We start from the raw sequence: 18613 nt of genomic DNA on the forward strand, positions 1-18613 counted from the left end.
ATATTTATATATATATATATATATATATATATATATTATATATATATTATATATATATATATATATATATATATATATATATATATATATATATAATATATATATATATATAATATATATATAATATATATATATATATATAATGTGTGTGTATGTGTATATTCAGTCAGATCAGATAAAAAAGATATATTGTATTTCGGGGGATGATAGACAACAATAAGTGAGATAGGACCAGATTTTGTTACTAGCTTAAGAGCCAGACACTCGAAAGACAATGGACCCTCAATGGGGATTCTTTTGATGTTTAACTTCTATTTAGCAATTACTGCGACTCCTCCGTCTTGTCTTGAGCTTCAAGGCTCCGTGAAGTGAATGTATCCGTGCGGGGTCACCTCTATGACACATGTGAAATCATTTGGTTTTTGCCAAGTTTCTGTTAAGCATACCAAGTCAAGGTTTGAGTCTGTAATGAATTCTGATAGCACCAGTGCTTTGCCATTAAGAGATCTTGAGTTAAGCAGTGCAGTATTAGCCGATGTTGGTTCGTTGTGCGCAGATCCATGACCAGAGTTTATTTTAACATATTGCTGATTTGGCACAATGACACTCCTATTTCCAAAGCCGTGAGTAGGACAGCATATTCCTGAGCAAATGCTGCCGGTGAACTTTTCATTCGCAGCCTGGCTTTGTGGCATTACAAATAGTGATGGGACTAGATTGGTGATATAACTTCAGGGAGCATTGGTCCAAACGTGCTTTGTCCCCTGGTGGCTTTGGACAAGTTATATTGCGTTATAGGTTCATGCTCCTGCAAAGTTTTATTCACTTCTGTGATAACCAGAAGCAAATCCCAAGGGGTGAGCCAGGCTATAACTCCATGTAAAATTCGCCTTAATTCTAAACTTTCTTACGCTTATTTTATTTCTTTTATTGTACGTATAGTGTGTGGATACAGCTGCCTCGAATTGTACCAAAGTTAATCAGGTCAGCTGACTCCATGAATTCTTTTAAAAAACAACTCAAAACTCATCTGTTCAGGAAGGTTTTTAGCTCTATTTGACTTTGTTACCCTTCTCTCAGTTTACTTCTCTGTCAAGATGCTAATGTAACCTGTGTGTGTGTGTGTGCTAGACCATCAATTATGTTGGCTGTTTTTTTTTTCAGAATTCACTGTCTTAATCTTCTTTATTTATTTATCTGGTTTGTACAATGCTATATACTGTATACGCTGCCGTTCTTTATTATATTCTGTAAGTGCCTTGAGCATGGGAAAGGCGCTATATAAATAAAATGTATTATTATTATTATGTATAAAGTTCAGCCCCTGCTTGACATTGTGGAACCAACATATAAATAATTTTATCAGCCTGACCGTGATTTGTCTGTGGATGAATCTATTATAAAATACAAGGGATGCCTTTTTTTCCACCAGTATATGCCAGACAAGCCCACAAAGTATGGCATAAAAGATTTTGTACTGGCAGAAGCAAACACTGGTTTCTGCCTGAAAGTAATTTACATACAGTAATCCCTCATTTATCGTGGGAGATAGGTTCCAAGGCTGACCGCGATAACTGAATTTCCGCGAAGTAGGGACACCATATTTATTTAATTATTTAACGCGTATTTGGACGTTTTTAAACCCTCCCTGTATTGTTTACAACCCACCCTTTACTCTATTAATAACAGGGACAACTGCTAAGCAATATGAAATCGGTAGATAAAAGTTTACACTTACTGTATAGCGAAGTACACGTAGCTATATATGACGTGATGATGGTGATGAATATGCTGCGCAGTAAAAATGATGACGATGAAGGTGATAATCCCCTGAATGCAGTAGCAAGAGCACGTTAATGCTGCATGAGTGAGATGAGACTTCCTGGTTAATGCAACACTCCGTCGCTGAGCCAATCAGCAGCACACAGGAACTTAACTGCGTGCTCTGATTGGGTAGCTTCTCAGCCATCCGCCAATAGCATCTCTTGTATGAAATCAACTGGGCAAACCAACTGAGGAAGCAAATACCAGAAGTATAAAGACCCATTGTCCACAGAAACCCGCGAAGCAGCGAAAAATCCGCATTATATATTTAGATATGCTTACATATAAAATCCGCGAAGTTGTGAATCTGCGAAAAGTGAACCGCGAAGTAGCGAGGGATTACTGTATACAGGAAAGTATTCCTTTCAAAAAGAGAACTGTCCCTTGACAAGTCAGGTTGTGCTGGTGCTGCTTCAGGGCTATGAATATTCGGGTCGTTGTGTACATGGACAATTTTTATACATCACCAGAATTGTTCATGGAGCTATAGAGCAGGGGAATTGGAGCTTGTGGCACAGTGAGGTTGAAGAGGAGACACATGCCTTCACAGTTGAAGCCAGACAGGCTGAAGATGAAAAGAGGTGACAATCTGGTTTTCATGCGGGCGGAAAACTTAGTGGCAGTTAGTGCTGGGCGGTATACCGGGTAGGGTCATACCGAAAACCGTTTATTTTTTTTATGATATGGATTTTTCTTATACCGCAACACCGGTTTAAATTGCCTAAAAGACATTCGGAACGTGGCGCAGTGGGAAACTGTTCAAGTGGGGACCTTTTTCACTGCTACACCGCTAAACACATTTGTTGCACAGGGGCTCTTTTTCACTGCTACTCCACTAAATAGGTAGTGGTAGTGTAGGTATTGTGCAGTGAAAATGGACAGAGAACATTCCAAAACTGAAGCTGACGATAAAGTTGAACATAATGACACAGAAGAACTTTTGCCGAAAAAAAGGAATCACGTCCGTTTCCTGGAGATACTTTGGTTTTAAAAGGTCGGATGTGGACCATTATGTTCAAATGTGTAAATACTGTTTCTATACTACTGGATAATACTGCAAGCCAAGTTGTACTTGTTTTATTTGTTTTCAATACAGTGTAATTTACATGGGTACTGTATAATAGTGTGATGACATGTTGACTTTATTCTCGACATTTCCAGTTTAATCTCGACGCTTATGACGAGAATAAAGTCGACATGTTGACTTTATTCTCGACATTTCTATTTTATTCTTGCCGTTATGTCAAGATTAAAGTCGACATGTTGACTTTATTCTCGAAATTTGTCATTAAAGTAGAACATCGTAAACTAAACTTCATCATAAAATGAATATTTAATTTACTAGATTTTCTCAAACCCCGTCATAAGTTATATAGCACATTAAATGCTTTGTGTTAAGTGTTCCCCAAGCTTCTTAAACTGACTTCCTCTTGCACTAAGAGGAGGCGCCGGCAGCGATCACCACACAGAATACATTCACTTTATGATATTCCTGCTCTCTGAACATTTAGAATGCTAAGATAAATACTTGATATAATTTTCATGGTGAAATGCATTAAAGCATGCATTAATCATGTGGGGGCACGGCAGCGTGGAGGTTGCATTGCTGCCTCACAGCAAGGGTGTCTCGGATGTACCCTGCCTTGCATTTGCATGTTTTTCTGGTGGGTTTACTCGGCGTGCTTCAGTTTCCTTTCAAAGTCATGTAGGATGTGGGGTTTTGTTATGCTATATTGACCCTGCTAGTGTATGTTTTGCTCGTATTCACCCAGCGATGTACTGGCGACTCGTCCAGGGATGGGCGCAACCCTGAATGGATGGCATAATTAAACATGTATAACGAAGATATTTTTAAAGTTCTAAACACTCCGTGGGCTAAGTTTACAACTAGTTTTAATTTCACAAAGATGTTTATCGTGTGGTGATTGGTTATGTGGAGAAAGAAAAAGGAAGGATAGGAACTGGGGTTTTGGTACGTCAGATAAAGACAGCACGCATGCAATAAAGAAAGCCCGCTCAGAAGAACATGCATTGAATTCTGTGTTCGACTCCGACCACCAGATCACAAACCCAACATTCACACAATATTTAAGTTAAACCTGTGCGATACCCATTCATACATCCAGTTTTTTGGAGCCTCTTCACACCTGCCATAAAGTTCTCTACACTGAACATACACCTGGGGACCCCTTACTGCGAGGGAGCAGCACTACCGTGCATGTTTAATACCTGCTTTAATGCATTTCATCATGAAAATTATATCAAGTATTTATCTTAGCATTCTAAATTTTCAGAAAGCAGGAATATCATGAAGTGAATGGATTCTGTATGGTGATCGCTGTCTCCTCTTAGTGCGGAGGAAGTCAGTTTAAGAAGCGTAGTGATTAAAAACTGGGTCGGGGAACGCAACACAAAGCATTTAATGTGCTACATTAATTTATGACGGGGTTTGACAAAATCTAGTAAATTAAACATTAATTTTAGGAAGACGTTTGGTTTACGACATTCTACTTTAATTATGAAGTAAACTATGAGAATAAAGTTGAAATGTCGATTTATTCTCGACATATAGTTTATTTTTTTCTTCCCTGTGTCTGTATTGTTTTTTTCTTCACCGTGGCCCTAATACGATTCCGTAGAGCTGTACCACAAATAGCATTATAAATGCAAGTTGCAGGTTTATTATTTATGTATATACAGTAGCTTAGCTTGAAGCAAGGTCCATATTAATGTAGTTTGCCTAAATGATGGTTCAGTTGGTAAAGATGTCATCACCAAGTTGCACTTGTTTTATTTTATTTTAATTTGGTGAATACTATGTAATGCACCTGGGCTTAAAGTCTTGAAGTAATAGTGCAACTATCAGTAATAATACTATTAATTATTTTATTGTTATTTATTAGTTTAAATATTATGCAGTTTAATGATGGTGAAGTTGTTTAAAAAGTCACTTTGTGTCAGTGGACAGAGATTGTTAACATTAACAGAAAGTGTAGTTGGTTTACAAAAAATATTTACTATTTATTCCTTTTCTAAGACATATTCAGTGCAATACAACTTTTGACAAGCACTTATGGATATTTTACTAAGTCTAAATGCCTCTTTGTATGGTTGAAAATATGTTGTCAAAATTATAGTTTAAGTTTTTGCAAAATTTATTCAATAAAAAGGTTCTATATTTTGACTGCATCTGTCATGCAATGTGATACCTTCTCCATTAGTGCCACCCCCTTGAAACCTATCACTTTATGGGGCAATGCAAACCTGTATTAATACTTGTGTGCACATTAAAATGTTTTTTTGTACAATGTACAATACTCTTGACAGTGGAATAGGTTATTCTTAGCCAGTAATTGCAGTGGAAAATGTGGTTAACATCCACTCATACATGGGGAAAAAAATACCGTTGAATACCGTGAAACCAGGATAATTTAGAAAAATACCGTGATATAGAATTTTGGTCATACCGCCCACCCCTAGTGGCAGTGATATGGCACAATGTCAAACGGGTGACTTGTCTCTCTACAGTAAACACTAACAATATATGTGAGAAAGTTATTTGTCAGAAGGTAGGAAGCTGGACAAGCCAGTTGCACTTGAGGAGTATAACTGTAAAATGGCTGGAGTTGATAGACTGGATCAGATGTTGGGGTCATACGCTTACGGCCATAAGTCTACCAAGTGGTACCACACTGTGTGCCATCGCATGCATGAGATTGCAGTTACAAATGGCTATATATTGTTCAAGCAGGCAAACAGTGACAGCACTTTGACTGCAGCAGATTTCCTCAAGAAGGTGGTTGACAGCTTGCTGGCAGAGTATGTTGCAGTGCCTTTGGCAAAGCAAGGAAGGCCATCACAAAGAACAGTGCCAGACAGGCTGACTGAGGGCCACTTTCCTGCAACATATAAGGACAAAAAATACAAACCTGACTCTGTTGTGTGCAGCAACAGACAATTGAAAAAGAGGCACCAGTGCAACACATATTGTAAGCAGTTCAACGTGGCAGTTTATGCAGTTGGCTGCTTTGAGAGATATACTTTGCAGGACTTAGCTGTGTAACATATGTGATATGTATGTAAGATCATAGTATGTGAAATCATATAGTTCTTCCCTTAAGTATAACTATAGGCAGGTCTGGCCCTAACCATTTTGGGGCCCTAGGAAAAGTTTTGTTGTGGCACCCCGACAAGCATGATAATGTAGTTATAATTACATGTTTCATAAAGAAAGGTTCATTTCAGCTGCAAAGGTAAAGTATAACGCTTTTGCAGTTATTCAAAGAAGGCAATGGCAATTCCTGAGCTTTTGGCTCAATCTGCTACCACTACATTTAGGGTGTGGGCAGCACACTGACGTGCAGCAGACTGACATGCATATCTTTGTGCTTCCGCTTTGTGTTGGCATTATTTTAATATTTCCCTCTGCATTCATTAAAAGGAATATTTCCTTCCTCAGGTCTGTTTAAAACGAGTGTAGACAAAAAATCTGCCATTGTCACTGTTGCTGGAAGAAATCTTGTAAAGTGCTGTTTAAGCCTGGATACTTTTTCCAGTGTGACAGCTCTTATAATCAGTGCTGTTCGCTCCTTGTGTCTAGAATCAGGTGAACAATACAAAATAATTCAGTAATATTAGGACTGCTGGATGTCACTCACTATATGCACAATTACCTTCTCACTTATGGAAATAATGAAGTCTATTTAAATTGTTTAGATACACTGCCTGGCCAAAAAAAAAAGTCGCCACCTAAAAAAAAAGGTCACACACACTAATATTTTGTTGGACCTCCTTTAGCTTTGATTACGGCACACATTCGCTGTGGCATTGTTTCGATAAGCTTCTGCAATGTCACAAGATTTAGTTCCATCCAGTGTTGCATTAATTTTTCACCAAGATCTTGCATGATGGGTGCATCACTTCATCTGCCTCTCTTCTTACCCTGATGCGCCCATCACTCTGAAACAGGGTAAATCTGGACTCATCAGACCGCATGACCTTCTTCCATTGCTCCAGAGTCCAATCTTTATGCTCCCTAGCAAATTGAAGCCTTTTTTTTTCCGGTTTGCCTCACTGATTAGTGGCTTTCTTACGGCTACACAGCTGTTCAGTCCCAATCCCTCGAGTTCCATTCGCATTGTGTGTGTGGAAATGCTCTTACTTTCACTATTAAACATAGACCTGAGTTCTACTTTTGTTTTTCTTCGATTTGATTTCACCAAACGTTTAAGTGATCGCCGATCACGATCATTCAGGATTTTTTTCCGGCCACATTTCTTCCTCGAAGACGATGGGTCCCCACTATCCTTCCAGTTTTTAATAATGCGTTGGACAGTTCTTAACCCAATTTTAGTATCTCCTTAGATGTTTTCTCTGCTTGATGCATGCCAATGATTTGACCCTTCTCAAACAGACTAACATCTTTTCCACGACCACGAGATGTGTCTTTCGACATGGTTGTTTAAGAAATGAGAAGCAACTTATTGCACCAGTTGGGGTTAAATAACTTGTTGCCAACTGAAAGATATCGCCCATGCAGTAATTATCCAATTGGAGGCTCGTACCTATTTGCTTGGTTAAATCCAGGTGGCGACTTTTTTTTTTGGCCAGGCAGTGTAGATAGTGTTGGTAGTAGTGCCACTCTCAAAGTTGTTCTATTTGTTTTATAAATATGCTTTTCTCTTGAAAGTTTTTTAGAGAAAAAGCCAGCTTTGTTTTGTTATTCACATGCGAAAATTCACCCTTAATGGAGTATTCCAATTGGTTATTTAGATAAATAATTATCAGAACTTTTCTCTTTCATGTGAAGTGAGTTGCTGCATTTTCTATCAGTTTTCTTGTGGTGAAGTATGCCAAAGCTGTTAGTTGGGGACTCTCTCTCTCCCCCACCCCCATCTTTTAATTTCTCGCACTTGTTCCATTATGCTATGTCTGGTTTAAGTGCTGAAATAAATTTGCATTAGACATCCAATGTTTCATATACAAACCAGTTCCATATAATCATCATTGGAACTAACCCATTTGTTAGAAGTGCCACTGATATATTTTTGCATTATTGTTTTCACCTCTGCACACATGACTGAGTGACCAAACTAAAGTGTTTGCTTGACTGTTAAAACTGTACCATTTGGTAAAAAAGAAAAAAAACATCACCTTAAAACATTAATTCAAATTTAAACAGTCTAATTGAAAAAAAAACATCCAGCCCTAGTTAAGAGTGGTGTCCTTCAGTGTTCACTGCCAAAGCTTGTAGCGGTTGCCACATGTGCTTTATTCGGTGGGCAGTTTGCTGCCTCTTTGGGTGCATTGCAGGGAAGAAGAATGCTGTAAATACACCTTTAAGGGGGAGGTCATAACTCGCTCAGGGCAGTTGGTGGTGAGAACTTAAAAACCGGAAAAGAATGGGAGAAAGGGAGACATCTTGTGGTGGAGCAAAGAGAAGAGACGAGGTAGCGGCAAGTAAAAATATCTGCTGGGACAAGTTCTTTTTTTTTTTTTTTTTGAAGATTCAGCGACACAAGGGAGATGCGTCTCTGAAGACGGACCTTTTTTCTTTGATTTCGCTGGAATACTTGGACCGGTAGGATTGAACTTTGTTGTTATCAGCTCGACGGCCGGCGTATTCCAGTAGGGTTTCTCTTTGCCCTGCACAATAAGGACAGTAATCCCATTTGGTCGAACTGGTTTCTCTGATTTATGAACATCGTGCGTTTAAACCAGGAAGGGGGGTTTCGATTGTTATGTATTTGTTTGGTTTTTTTTATGTAAGATAATATGTGTTATTCTTTTGCTTCTTCTTTATTTTGTAATATGGCTTGCTGTTAATGCTAAGCTGGGACTGGTGGTGGGGAAATCAATAAAAGGACGAGCGTTGGTCACGTTGCCCGATAGATTTTATATATTGAACTGCTTTACACTAGCAGTTTTCTAATCGTGCTTATCCCGGGGTTTAGTTGTTCTCCCAGGGCAGCAGTACAAGCTGATGCTATTTTTAATATACATAAGTGATATCAATAGTAATACAAACGACAACTTAATTTGGTTTGCAAATGATTACAAGCTAGAGAGATTGACACATAATCTAGAATATGTAGAATAATTACAGAGGGATTTAGAAAGTATACAAGCTTGGGTAGATTTGTGGCAGATGAAACCTAATGTAAATAAAGGTAAATCATTACAAATAGGAAGTAACAATGTTAGATTTGAATGCACAATGGCAGATCTGAAACTTGAAAGTACCCCTTAGGAGTCATAGTGGACTCATCACTGTCAACCTCTAGGCAGTGTTCAGAAGCCATTAAGAAGATTGATAGAATTTTCTGTTGTTTTTGTTATATTTCACGATGTGTATAGAATATAAGTCAAAGGTGGTTACGCTTAAGCTTTATATAATCAACTAGTGAGGTCTCACCTGGAGTACTGTATGCAGTTTTGGTCTCCAGTTATGAAAAAGACAAAACGATGCTAGAAAAAGTCCACAGAAGACTTGACCAATTCCTAGACTGCAGGTTATAGATTATGGCGAAAGATGTAAGGCCTTGAACCTTTTTTGATTTAAGCAGAGATTAAGTGGTGATGTGGCTGAAGTTTTTAAAATTCCATCCATCCATTTTCCAATCCGCTGAATCCAAACACAGGGTCACGGGGGTCTGCTGGAGCCAATCCCAGCCAACACAGGGCACAAGGCAGGAAACAATCCTGGGCAGGGTGCCAACCCACCGCAGAGTTTTTAAAATTTTGAAAGAAATTTGTGCACTGTGTTAAGACTGATACACTATATGGACACACTTGTTAATTATTGAATTCAAATGTTTCAATTGGACCCATTGCCACAGGTGTATAAAGTCAAGCACCTAGCCATGCATTCTCCATTTACAGATATTTGTGAAACAAAAGGGGTTGTTCTGAAGAACTCAGTGACTTCAAGAATGGTACTGTGATAGGATTCCACCTTTATAATAAGACAGTTTGTGAAATTTCATCCCTGTAAGTGGTATTATTGGAAAGTGGAAGCATTTAGGAACAACAGCAACTTAGTTACGAAGTGGAAGGCCACATAAAGTCACAGAGTGGGGTAAGGTGATTCCATAGCTGAAGAGTTCCAAACTTCCACTGACATTAGTAGATAGATAGATAGATAATATAAGCACAATAACTTTGTGGTGGGAACTTCATGGAATGGGTTTCCGTGGCTGAGCAGCTGCATGCAAGCCTCACATCACCAAGTGCAATGCAAACGTCAGGTGGGGTGGTGTAAAGCACACTGCCAATTGACTGTGGAGCAGTAGAAATGTGTTCTATTGAGTGACAAATCACACTTGTCTGTTTGGCAGTCAGATGGATGAGTCTGGGTTTGGCGGATGCTGGGAGACAGTTATGTGCCTGACTGCATTGGGCTGTGATGTTTTGTGGAAGAAAGATAATGGTGTGGGGCTGTTTTTCAAGGTATGGGCTATGCCCCTTACTTCCAGTCAAGGGCAAATCTTAATGCTTCAGCATACCAAGACATTTTGGATAACGCTATGCTTCCAACTTTGTGGAAACCATTTGGGAAAGGCCTTTTTCTATTTCAGCATGACTGTGCCCCAGTGTACAAAACAAGGTCCATAAAGGAATAGTTGGATGAGTTTGTTGTGGAAGAAAATGAATGGACACAAATTCCCACAGAAACACTCCAAAATGTTGTGGAAAGCCTAACAGGAAGAGTGGAAGCTGTTATAGCTACAAAGGGTGGACCAACTCCATATTAAAATCTATGTATTTGAATACTCCCTGTTTTTGTAATGGTCCGGCATCACAGTACTTTTCTCCATGTAGTGTACTTTAAAAAGAATTCAAGAAGAACATAGGAGCATAGTTGGAAACTTTTTAAGAGTAAATTTCACACAAATGTTCGGAAGTTTTTATTGACACAGGGAACTATAGACACATGGAGTAGGTTACCAAGTAGCGTGGTGGTAGGACTTTAGAGACCTTCAAAACTATCTTGATGTTGTTTTGGAGAAATTAAGTGGATATGATTGGAGAGCTTTGTTGTGCTCAATGGCCTGTTTGTCAGATGTTTTACTTATGTTGTAAAGTATATGTGAAATAACTTGTATACTTTTTTTTTTTCTTCCTAAGATGGTGCTATCAACTAAAAAGACAAAAATGCGCAGAAGGAACACTGTTAAGGATGGATCAAACAAATCTTCACAAACTTTACCAGCAGATGCCTCTCCAGATTCCAAATGTCCCATCTGTCTTGACCAGTTCAATAATATGGCATATCTAGATCAATGCCAGCACAGATTCTGTTTTCGATGTATCCACGAGTGGTCAAAAAACAAAGCGGAATGCCCCTTGTGCAAGCAACCTTTTAATAAAATTTTTCATAGTATGAAAGCAAAGGGTGACTTTCAAGAATTTGTGCTTTCTGAGAATGGCTCTTTCAACAATTCTGATGGCCCTAGGTTCAGATACCGAACCACTTTGACTAGGGAGCACAGACCGTTAAATCCACGCAGAATTACTTCATCCCCTCCAGACAATGGCCTACTTTTTGAGGGTCTTGGTTCTAATCCTCAATCCCATAATGATCGAGGTGCTCACCGAATGATGCTTAGGCTTGCAGCTAGAAGGCAAGCTCAGCCTGATGGCAGGTCGGCAAGGGTTATGCAGGAGCAGAACATGATCAATTTTAGGCGAGCACTATACCGAAATGGTATGCGTGTTCGATCTGTACGTGATGGTGGCCGCTACAGAGACATTTCAGCTGATTTTTTTAGGAGAAATCCGGCTTGTCTTCATCGATTGGTCCCTTGGTTGAGACGTGAGCTAACTGTGCTATATGGTGCTCATGGATCTCTGATTAACATTGTACAGCACATTATTATGACATGTATAACTAGATGTGATATGGAAGATCAGTCCATCCAAGAGGAGTTAAGACCATTTTTATTAACGCGCACGGATCATTTTATGCATGAGTTTATTAGTTTTGCTCGTGCCCCATTTAGTATGGAGGCGTATGATCGGCACGCTGTGTATGACTGTCCTGCACCATCCTATGAAGAAGGAAGTAGTTCAGATTCATCTGTCATAACTATATCTGCAGATGAAGCAGATTCTGATGATGAGAGAAAAAGATCACCTGCATCTGTGCCTAGTGTTGCTCTTAGCCAGGCTCCCTGGGATGATGAAACTCCTGGTCCATCATATTCATCTGCAGGTCAGGTTCAGACCACTTCATTGACTCCACTTGAATCTCAAAGCAGTGAGGATGAAATAGAAGGAGGAGATGCAGTTTGCTCAGTACAAGACAATGCTCCGGTCAAGAGTGATCCAATAGTTAATGAATTGTGTGATGCTTCTGCCTTGGATGAAGACTGTGTTATTGTTGGCTATGTTAAACCAATTGCAGAAAGGACTCCAGAGTTAGTTCAGCTGTCTTCTGATTCTGAGGAATCAATGCAAGAAGGTATCTTAGACACAGCTCCTCTACTTCAGCCTAAAACTTCCCCCAGTAGAGACAGCTCCTCTTCCTCTGTTTGTTCACATATTTCCAATGAAGAACCTTCCCAAAGAACAAACAAGTCTAAAAAACAAACTAGTAACAAAAGCAGAGGTACCAGTAATTTAAAACATGATGAGCAGTCTTTCAAGCTATCTCACTCCTTTCATCACAATAAAAGTTCCAAACGAACTGATGATGACCAGTCTTCGAACAAAAAGAGACATCACCGGGACCATACAGCACATAACAGGAGACATCGTTCTAAAGAAAGAAAGTCGAGGAGCAATGATAGATTGAGAACAAGGCACAAAAGGAGATCTAGAAGTACAGATAACTGGTGTGAAAAAAGTCAGTCTGTATCATTGACCAGCTGCAACTTGCTGCCTAGAGGAAGAAGGCACTCAAGGTCTGGAAGCAGAGAGTACAATTCTAGAGATTTTCATCCAAGGAACAGAGACATTGACAATAAATACTCTCGATATAAACATGAGAAATCTTATTCATACAGTTGGGATTCCTATAATAGCTACAGTAGAGAGAGAGTACTCAGTGATTCTTTACATATACAGAGTAGGTCTTACTGTTCAAACTACTATACAACTCCAGACTATAGTGTCCAGTCCCGGTCAAGCAGTAGAAGCCATCAAGACAACAGTTACAGAGGACGACGGCGGTCTAGGAGCTTTTCAAGTAGCAGTTCCCAGGGTTCTACTGCCATCCATTGTCAAACCAGACATGAGAAACCAAGTGGAAAGAGGAAGTATAAAACGCATCACTTGGAAAGTACCTCAAAAGAAAGAAGAAAATCTCGGGGTTCACCACTACGCAGCCGGGATCAGAACCGACACAAGAATTTAAGGAAAAGCCGGAGTCCAAGTGTGGTAATTGTTTATGAAAAGAAATCTACAATTGATGGCAGGCGACGTCATAAGAAAAAGTTGCATAAAAAGAGAAACCGGAGACAATCCAGCAAAGTAAGAGAGAACTTGTCTCCTACTGTTATTACAATTCATAGCGACAGTGATTGTGATCATTCTCCAAAATCTGCCAGTCCTCCAGCACAAGATCAGTTACTGAATAGGAAAAATAGTACAGTTGAGATATCTCCTCCCATAAATAACTTAAATGAGGACTGTGAGCTTTCTTGTGCACAAATTCCTGCATGTGCCGTTTCCGAAAATGGTTTGGGTTCTGCACCTATAGATGATGTTTCTATTAACAACACCAGTTCCATAAATAATAATGACATAATGCAAAACCTATGCCCAATGGATTATGTTACTTCAGATACACAGAGAAGTGGAAATGATTTAATCGCAGCAGATCAATTTGATGAAGTTAATTGTTTTGAAAACATTCCTGAAGAGACAATGTCGCTAAGCACTTCCCAGGAGTCCATATTTGATTTCAAACTTGATGCTTCACAAATGACTTCATCTGTTTAAGTTTTTTTTTTTATTATTATTTCTTAGCATTTTCAACAACAGTCTCATACACTGCAGTTTTTCAGCTCAATTTTTGATATTTATGCTTGTGATTTTTTTTCTTATAAACTTACAAAGTTAGCAGTGAATTTAATTTGTACATTATATAAGAACTGTATAATATTGATTAAATATTTTTTTTTTAAATCTTTTGTTTGAAAAAGTTTTCATTTTATAGAAATATTTGGATTGGTAGATACGTTGCAATGCATACTCAGGGCAATATTTTGAATAATTATACTGCTTTTATTCTCGTCCAGTTATAACGATATCAAGTAAGTTGATGTTGTCCAACTTAAAATGTGATTGGTCTTTGTATTTATATTTAAAAACAGTTTTTATAGTTTTTTTTCTATTTTAGTTTTGTATTATGTACTTTCAATTTTCTGATCCCAGTTAGTCCAGTAGAGTTCTACTGGAAGCATTAGAAATTGAGTTGAACTAAAATATTAACACTAGAATTACCAGAGCCTACAAAAAAACTCGTAGATCTGTCCCACTTTAAATCTCTTCGCACCTCTCCATCAGCATCTTTTGTCCTGTAAATGTGTCGATAAGCAGCCTGCTATCACATCCCCCACCGCCACACCGTTTTCTCGGCTCAAGTCTGTTTACCTGCATGTCAGTTGCTTAGAGTTGTATAGAGTGAGAAGACAAGCAAAATGACGCCTTTTATAAATACTATATCGTTATTTGGAACACATGCATTTCATGTGTGTTCCATGTCTACAACAATCTATGTACAGTAAACACATCATTAAAACAGAAAAGTTTTTCATGTTTTAGTAATAATTGACAAAATGTAGACATGAAGTGTATAATGTGTGAAGCCTGAATTCCAAATATCAAACAGTTTTACAAAAGGTACAAATATAACAGAACAAGTGCACTTCTATTCAAGAATATAACTGCAGAAAAAGAAGGGTGTGACATTGACACGTATTTGCTACGATGCTTTGGTGGCACAACGGTATCAACTGTTGACTGGTAATCAAAACTTCACAGGTTCGACCCCAGACGAGTCCGTTTTGAGAAGTGAGCTGCTCTTATTCTTACTATTTTAGAATAAAAACATACATTTGATTTCCGTCTGTAACAGCGGGTATAAGTTTGTGATACTTGTAAAGGTTAGCTTTGTTTTTGTTTTTTGTTTTTTTCTCTCAATCGCGTTCACAATCCCACACCCCCCCTCTCCATCGGACATTGCTGCTTTCACGTAAAGACGTGCTTTAACATAGGTGAACTTGGATCATGACAACGGTTCTACATCGGTTCAAGAATGCATGTCGCACTTTTGCCATCGCTGTACTTTGTATACGTACATGGGAAGCTCTGCAGTCTACTTGTGACTTTATGCTGTAGGAAGTAAGTAAATAAATAAAGGTAAATAAGTAAATAATATTCGATCTGGCTCTTATATACAAAGTACAGCGACGGGAGCTTCCACCTTCAGCTATAGACTCTCCACTCTAGTGTTTAGATCTGGACGGTGCATAAAGGACAACTCCAAGCAACTGACAGGTAAACAGACTTGAGCTGAGAAAACTGTGCAGCGGTGGGGGATGTGATAGCAGGCTGCTTGCTGCTTATCGACACATTTACAGGACAAAAGACGCTGATAGAGAGGTGCGAAGTGATTTAAGGTGGGACGGATCTACGAGTTTTTTCGTATGCTCTGGTAATTCTAGTGTTAAGTAACCACTTCCATCACTTTTGTGTTGTTTTTTTTTTTTCCTTCATTTGGTATGGCAGATAACTCTGGATTCGACTATTATAAGACTTACAGTACATAATCACCCACACTTACTTGTCCTAAGAAAATTTAGAAGTGCTGATCAACCTAAGACTTCCATTGTTGGAATAAGGGAAAATAATCCCCTGTACACCGAGAAAATCATCAAGAATGCTAGGTTTGAGTAGGTGTTAATACAATACCTGGCTGAGATTTGAACCAGAGTCCCTGGTGGCTGTGGTGCAAGAGTGCCAACCACTTTGTTACAGTGCCATGCTTTTTATTATGTTTGAGGTTATTTAAGGATACAAATAGAAATTAACATGCAAGTGCCTGGTGTTAATTTTACATTGCCTGCTTTTACCTTTGTACAACATAAAGGGTAAAGGATATGAGCAAAATTTTAAAACTAAGTCATAGTTTGCAAAAGTTAATGTGTTTTTAATATCCAGAGAATTTGAAAAAATATAAATTTTTTGTTGGACCACCTCTTTAAAAAGACAATATCCTGAAAGTGACCACCTGTTTAAGTTGATGTGTACTGTGCTTCCTCTGTTGAGTTCTGCTAAGAATGTCTTTTGTGAAATCTTCAGCTTTTACAACTTTTGGAACTTGAAACAACCTGTCTCCAGCTTACCTCCTTCTCAAACCATTAGTACATATATTACAAATACAAGATTATTATTATAAATTCCTTTAAATATAAAACCTATTTGTGTTACAAATGTATTCAAATGTTCACATTTCATATGTTTTGTTTTCATGGTGACAAGCTCTAATGAATTAAATACATGATGATAAAATCATGTTATCAATTACATTTTCCAGGACTGTGATACATCAAGAAGTTTTAGTAAACTACAGCAGTGAAATACTTTTTGGAGGGATTTGATTTGATGTTAATGTTGCCATACTAAATTTTATCTGTTTAAATGAGAGTGTTTATAAATTTATCTCCAGTCACTCTGGGTAAACTCAAATAATGTAAGGTAAACTGAATGCTATATAGACCTAAATAGATTGATTCATCAGCCATCTGCAAGAGTCAATTGTATGACTAAAACTTAAACGTACGTACCTTGTTGTACGACTGTATAGATACTAAGTAACACACTGTACCCTCTGAATATACACAGTTTGTATTTTTGGGGCTCATTTCAATAATAGTAGCCATTCATTTGTAAATTGTTTTCTTCTGTTCTTATAAAAAATAAAATTTAATTCTTGTGATTTGTTTGTGTATTGTTTTGTATGCAGTTCTAATTAAATTCATTGCAGTTGTGTGTACTGTAGTATGCCAAATAAAAGTGAACAGTTTATTCTGTTTAGTAAACAATAAATTTAATTTCTGAATATGAAGTGCTGCTTAAAGATACAAACCTTTAATATTAGGTTTGTTATGAAATACCTGTTTAATCAAATCTGTCTCAGTTTTCTAAAAGAAAAAGTTTAAATATGCTAGCTTTGCCAAAGAAGTTGCTGTTTTGCTACACACAACTGTATTAGTTTTTGATTACTTTTAGCTACTTTTGCTTCTCTTGATAAACGGCTCTTTTGAGCTTGACATTCAAAAAAAAAAAAAATTGTGATGCCTTTTGCATACCCATTTTTCACAGTTACTAATCTTTGATTTTATTTATGAAAGGTTTTTTTTCTTCTCTCTGGCTTGAGTCATATTAATAGATATTAGGGTTGTCCACTCAACATTCAGATTTTGAGAATACTTGCAAATGAAGACATTCCATTAGTAATAAATGGAGTACATCTGAAATGGAAATTGTTGAAACCAAGTGTGCACACAGCTATTTTGAGTTTGGCCTTAAAAGTGCCTTTGGGGAGGAAGCCAACTGAGCAATCTGTGTTGTGGTAATAGCCATTGTGCAAGTTCCTTGCACAGAATACTTCTTGTCTATGGTAATGTGTATAATATAGAATGTGAGGTTCTTATATGTGAATGCTTAGTTATTTCATTTGTACTGTCGTTCTACTAATGATGTTATCTATATAAGTTCCCTTTTATATCATGAAATCATAAAGCAATATTTTAGAAACTACAATGTTAATTATAAAGTGGGGAAAAGGTGAAGAAAAGAAATGATTCATCAAAATCATCATGGTCAGCAGCCAGCCATGAAAGTAGTCAGTGTGTGGAAGAGGGGTGCAGACAGAGAACACTTACCTGCAAGCACTTCACAGATACTTTTCTGCTGCTGAAGTCCAATAATCTGGATCTTTGGTCACCAGCAAGGCTTAAGGATCCTGCCTTGGAATGTCATGCATATTTGGGAAAAGGGAGGCAGGTGTTTTGCCTCTTGAGCCCCTGTTAGGTGTAAGGTGCATCTGCCAACATGAATGTCTGTACAGTGAACGAGGCAGACATAAGTGTTTAGAGCAGTATGGAAAGAGCTGTGAAAAACTATGCACCAATGTTATACAGTGGTAAAGGAAGGAAACTACAGAATGCAAGAGCATTGTGGGTCTTAAGAATACATACCCAAGTTAGATTTACCATAGGGAATATGGATAACAAACTTGGTTATAACAATCTTGAATCCTGGAACATATCTACAGTATAGTACTTCTGTAACTGAGGATATTACTGTACAACAAGCAAAATTTAAAGATTGGAGGGCACAGCAGACCAGAAATTGATGGTGGAACTTGTGAAAATTTTGGTTATACTTTAGAGGTGAAGTTTGGAATGATGAACTGGCACAGGTCATGCAGTACACCAGCCAGTGATGCCTTAAAGACCTTTTGTCTAAAGGAAAACAAGATCTCTCTTCTGTAGGACATTTGTAGTTACAAGTGTTTTAATTCTGCTGGGCTTCCAAGATGAACAGAGTAAAGTGGATAGTAGTCTGTAAAAGGCACTTTAGCAGGACAGGAGCAAAACCAGACTAGAGGAAACCAAAAAAAGCATCTGCATGCTGAACATAAGCAAAGACCCATGGAAACTACCAGAGCACACAACATTCATAAATGGTTTAGTAGATGAATTGGAATCAGCAGAGGTCATTGAGTGGACATAAGCTACTGCGAGTGCAAGGTAATACAAGGCTATATCCAGTTTTA

General features: G+C 38.0%; 1 protein-coding gene across 1 annotated transcript in view; it reads left to right on the forward strand.

The window, feature by feature from the left end:
- toporsa (topoisomerase I binding, arginine/serine-rich a) overlaps positions 1–16768 on the forward strand; it is a 51702-nt gene extending 34934 nt beyond the window's left edge. The window contains exon 2 of the mRNA XM_028805162.2: positions 10951–16768. Within this exon, the coding sequence (XP_028660995.1) occupies positions 10951–13767 (2817 nt within the window). The 3' untranslated portion in view covers positions 13768–16768. The remainder of the gene's footprint in view (positions 1–10950) is intronic.
- The last annotated feature ends 1845 nt before the right edge of the window (positions 16769–18613 follow it).

The sequence above is a fragment of the Erpetoichthys calabaricus genome, chromosome 7 (genome assembly GCF_900747795.2).
Source record: "Erpetoichthys calabaricus chromosome 7, fErpCal1.3, whole genome shotgun sequence".
Classification (NCBI taxonomy): Eukaryota; Metazoa; Chordata; class Cladistia; order Polypteriformes; family Polypteridae; genus Erpetoichthys; species Erpetoichthys calabaricus.